This window comes from Zonotrichia leucophrys, chromosome Z, assembly GCF_028769735.1.
Source record: "Zonotrichia leucophrys gambelii isolate GWCS_2022_RI chromosome Z, RI_Zleu_2.0, whole genome shotgun sequence".
NCBI classification, from domain to species: domain Eukaryota; kingdom Metazoa; phylum Chordata; class Aves; order Passeriformes; family Passerellidae; genus Zonotrichia; species Zonotrichia leucophrys.
Window position 1 is genome coordinate 58,505,216 of NC_088200.1, and position 4,869 is coordinate 58,510,084.

General features: G+C 48.8%; 1 protein-coding gene across 1 annotated transcript; it reads right to left on the bottom strand.

Moving 5' to 3' along the window:
• Nucleotides 1-1,447: 1,447 nt before the first annotated feature.
• On the bottom strand, nt 1,448-4,345 carry LOC135459848 (cyclin-dependent kinase 4 inhibitor B-like). Its single transcript, XM_064736275.1, has 2 exons — nt 4,189-4,345; nt 1,448-2,011 (listed from the first exon to the last, which is right to left on the bottom strand). Exons 1-2 carry the CDS (start codon nt 4,330-4,332, stop codon nt 1,715-1,717), a joined length of 441 nt encoding a protein of 146 aa, XP_064592345.1. The 5' UTR covers nt 4,333-4,345; the 3' UTR covers nt 1,448-1,714.
• Between the last annotated feature and the right edge of the window lie 524 nt (nt 4,346-4,869).

Here is a 4,869-nt window from a genome sequence, read left to right on the forward strand (position 1 = left end):
GGATTTAAAGCATGTGAACCCTAAGACACAAAAACCTGGGTGAATCTGGAGGGGAAGTTTCCTGCTTTAAAGCTTTGGAGTCATGTTCCAAAAGAGTAAATTTTTGTAGTGTGTAATAGCAAACTCTGTATTTCTAAGTGCCATTACACCTGAAGGTATTTTATTAAAGTTTGACAGACAACAGTACAATTTTAAAATATTTTGTCAAATTATTCGGATGCTGGCATTTGCATGCAATTGAGGTGTGGTTTTTTTGTAGCTCACAGCACTGCTGGTTCCTTGTCCAAAGAATGAACAACATTTTCACCACCTCTGAAATCACCATACATAACTCCATGCCTTGAACTTTCCATCTTCAGGAAGTTTTGGGCTTTAGCAGCTCTGAGGCCAAAGCCTCTGGGCAGGTTACACTCTTTTGACACAGCCTTCCCGAGTGGGTAGAGGCTGGTGAAAACCCCGTGGGCATGCCGGTATGAATGCCACTTCCCCTGCCGTGTTTCGGAGGGGACTGCCCGGAGCTCTGGCCCTCGTTCCCACGGGATTGGCAGCCTGCAGGCGAGGGGGCCGGCGGCAGGGAGTGGGACAGCGAGCCCAGCGGCTGGGATGCATGCTGTGTGAGTGGATGCGCTGCCGCCGCGCCAGCCGAGCTCTGCCAAACGCTGTCCCCAGGCTCCAGCTCGAGAGCTGAACTTGGGCTCCCGCCCGCCTGGAGGGTCGGGAGAGAAAACGAAAAACTCCTGCTCAGAATTACAGGCTACTCTGAGTTGGAAAGGGAGGCACCGCCACCATTTGGTCCGACTTGTCTCACCCGCCCTGCCTCAGAAGAGTTTGCTCCCAGACGCCAAACATGCTCTGTGATGGGGCTCACTCTCCGTTTTCCATTTGTCCCCCAAAGTGCTAAGAACCACTTTTTTTTTTTTTTTTTTTTTTTAGAGGAAAATGCCTCAATGATTCCCCATCCCTGCTAAGCTCCCACTTCTAAAATTAGATAATAAATTACACAAGAAGGTACAAACTAAAGAGGAGCTTTTTTTTTTTTTACTTTGAGTGTTGTTATCAAGAATGAAATAAACAATTTGGCTATTTTTAACTCTGTGTGTATGTGCTTAAGTATGTGCTTAAATAATGCATATCTACAAAAAGTCCTGGTATCTGACCTGCGTGATTGTGCTGTGTGTATCTACATTTATTTATGCAGACACACACACAAAAATTGAAAGCAACGAATAAAGTTGAAATAAATAGCACCACTCAACTAAGTAGAGCAGCATGCAGAGCCATTAAATATTCGAAGATGAGAAGTTAATTATTTTTAAGCTAATCTTTTTCATGTTTTATTACTGAATAATAGCAGGTATTTAATCACACATAAGTGGTATGAACATCGGGTAGATGATAGAAATTACACAGAAAAAACAGAAAACAGAAACCAAAAGGAGGGCAAAAATCCAGATTTATTAGCAAAATCAGGCATTTGCTGTTATTTCCAAATATCTGGCTTAGAGAGCCAGAAAGCTGTCTTAAAAATAAGAAGCTCATTGACTATATCTTCTGAGCAAATGGGATCTCCACATGCAAAAAGCTAGAAAGTAACTAATTGATTGCCAATTTTTTTCCCGACGGCTCGCTGATGACGGGCGGCGGGGCTGCTCGCGGGGGAGGTGGGCTGCAGGGAACGCGGCGACGCGGACGCGGCGGGACGGCCGGGATGGGGTCAGCGCGCAGCCTTCTCGGCGGCCCCCGCGGCTGCCGGCAGGGCCGGAGGGTCGCGCAGGTACCGCCCCACGGCTCCGTGCGGGCCCCCCGCCGCCACGTCGAGGGGCAGGCGGCCGCCGCCGTCGGGGAGGTCGAGGCGCGCCCCGGCCCGGTGCAGCGCCGCCAGCGTGCCCAGAAAGCCGGCGCGGGCCGCGTCGTGCACCGGGAGGCAGCCGGTGCGCGGGTCGGGGCGGTTGGGGTCGGCTCCGTGCAGCAGCAGCAGCTCGGCCACCCGCGGGCTGCCCAGCATCATCACCTGCGGGGAGAGACAGCATCAGCGCCCGCCACAGAGCCCCCAGCACCGCCGCGACTGGCTTCTCTCTTGGGCAGTAATGCTGTGTCGGCTCCTTGTATTCGCATACACTGTGACAGCCGTTTGTGACTATCCGTGCGGATCCCTTCCAACTCGAGATAGTCTATGATTAGATGATAAATTAAAAATATTAGCTAGTGGTTTCCAGACTAGGTATAACACATGTGCGTGCCCTGCTTCACATTTATATAATTTATATACATCATGGTACAAATGGTCCTTGTGGTGTGCGTATAAGCACATATATGTACACACATGTTATGCGCAAATACAGACCAGCTCTGTGTGCGTACAGATATATGCACACAATACAGACCCCGTTTATGTAATTGTATAATAAACAGTGCATGTATCTGTATTATAAATATATTTAGACATACACATATATAGAATATATAAAAATTATTTATACGCATGAAGAGTTTGTAAATATTTGTATACTATATATACACACCATGTATTTTAGGGCAGTAAAGGACCTGAGCGGTCTTGCATTAAGGCTGCTGTCACTTAGAATGCATTATTGATTAATCAACGGTCAACACAGCAATGGAAAATGCAGCTGGGTGTGGCTCCTTTCGGCATTCGGTGTGGATATGTAAAACTTTCCCTTCCTGAGTTTCGGACGAAGAAGTTTTTTCTTCTTTTTTTTTCTCTCTCATGTCTGTCTTCTTCTCAGAGAGCCGCTGCTGAGTACTCACAAGCAGTGCACAAAACTTAACTGATGGAAAATTCCGAATGATAATGTCTAAATGGCAAATTCCTAATGACAGTCTGCTTTTCTGCCAGTAGCAGAAAATAACTTCTGGCAATATTTGATCATACACAACTGAACAAAACCCACAAAAAACCCCAATCAACCAAAAACCAAAATAAATTTGTACATGGGGTTTTACTTCCCTTACTGTCCTGGTGATTTTCAGTGGAATTTTACCCACCATAAATTGTGACTTAATACTATGAAAAATATTTTAAGACAATAAGGTTTTCTCTCAATTGCTGTCTCCAGACTTTGGTTTGTCCGCTTCAAATAATTTGGTTTATTTATAGTACAAGTGTGAAATACTTATGAATGTCATAATATCTAAATTCCCGATATTAACCTTTCCCAGAAAGAAAAAGAGAGTCCACGTAGTCGAGTGTCAGCCATTTTGCAAGTTGCAGACAAATGAAAGAGAATTTAGTCTGGAATGGAGAAAGGATCATTTATAAGAGTTTAGAGACTCTTTTAATCTGCAATTTGAACGTAAAATGGAAGTAACATGGATAACTTTCTGAGAGGTTTTCTCAGTAATACAGTTCAGAAAAATATTTCAGAATATTTAATGTAAAGTGCAAGGACCAAAATAGCTGTTCAGCTTAGCTGAGCAGTAGATTAATCATCAACGATATCTCTTTAAATAACAACTCGAAAAATCTTCCTGAGATACACAACTCTTATTTAAATCACAGAATATTAATCGTTCAATGAACATTTTAAAAGTGTCTACTTAAGTATGTCGATAAATGTAACACATTTTTAACTCTCAAACTGCCTGGAAAGCAGCTCTACATACTGGTGCTTCTAGCATCTGCTGTCACTATTGATTGATAGAGAATGTTAAAATCGCTACGGCTAAAAGAAAGAAAAGAGGTGACTACTAATATATACCCAGTTTCAAGTAACAATTTTTATCAGCATAGTTTCTAGGTTCTTTGCTCATGAACATACTAAAAAAGGACCCCACTTCGATTTCCTTGGGGAAAAAAAGACCTGTTCGGTCTTTTTTTTAAAGAACTCAGTTCGGGTTACATTTAAAAATCAAGAAATTTGCTCGAAGTGCAGATCATTCTCCCAGCCTATCTGGATAGGTTATCTGGAGGCGGATTTTTCAGTCCAACTTCTCCTTTAGACTACCCCCTGGAAAAATTCGTTTGCTGCCAGCGGTTCCCTATAGCCTCCATCTTGCGCTTATAGGATGTCTGGACTAAGTAAAAAATAAAGGTCAGACAGCTGCGGCAGGAGTACGGGTCCGATCATAGCAACAAGAGTTCATTCTAAACACAAAATGCGCACCCCCGCCCCGTCGACGTGGCAAAGCACAGCTTCCCTGCTGCCCCCCACCCAGGGTACGCCGTACCTGGAGCGGGGTTCTCCCAAAGCGATTGGTCCCGTTGGGATCCACGCCTGCTTGCAGCAGCCTCCTCACCTCCTCGCGGTCCCCGCGGGCGGCGGCGCTGCACAGGCGGTCGCCGTCGCTCCGGGGCGAGCGGGACCCCTCCATCGCCCCCCGCAGACCCGAGCCGCCGCTGGCTTTCCCTCTCCCCCGGCTGCGATCTCGCCCAGCTCGTGACTGCCACCCAGCTCCTCCCTTCCCGGGGGCAGCGGGCCCCCACTCGCACCCGCTCCCCCTCCTGCCCGTCCCGTCCCGTCCCGTCCCCCCCTGCCCGTCCCGCCCCCTCCGGGCGCTCCTCCAGCGCTGAGCTGTCCGCTCCCGCTCTGCCCCGGCTTCCAGCGGCCGAGGGAAATGCGCGCACCCGCCCGGGGCGAGGGGCACCGGCAGGGCGGCCAAGGACGGCGGGACGGCGGCAGCCTGGTCCCCGAGCGCGGCACGTCGGAGGGCAGCCCGGCCTCATCCCGGCCTCAAGCACGGGCGGTTCTCGCGGCGTTTTTCTCCCACCGGGGAGAGGGGGTGGGGACGGCGGCCTTGCGCCCCCAACCTCTCCCCACATCGGGGCGGGCCGCGAAGGCAGGGCAGCGGGGCGCAGACCCACGGGCAAACAGCTTCCACGGCAGCTGCCTCGGGCGGGGCAGGTGGGTC

Coding starts and splice junctions, on each gene's coding strand:
- LOC135459848 (XM_064736275.1), bottom strand. CDS start 4,332: ATGGAGGGGTCCCGCTCGCCCCGGAGCGACGGCGACCGCCTGTGCAGC. Junction 2,012..4,188: donor TTGGGAGAACCCCGCTCCAG/GTACGGCGTACC, acceptor CTCTCCCCGCAG/GTGATGATGCTGGGCAGCCC.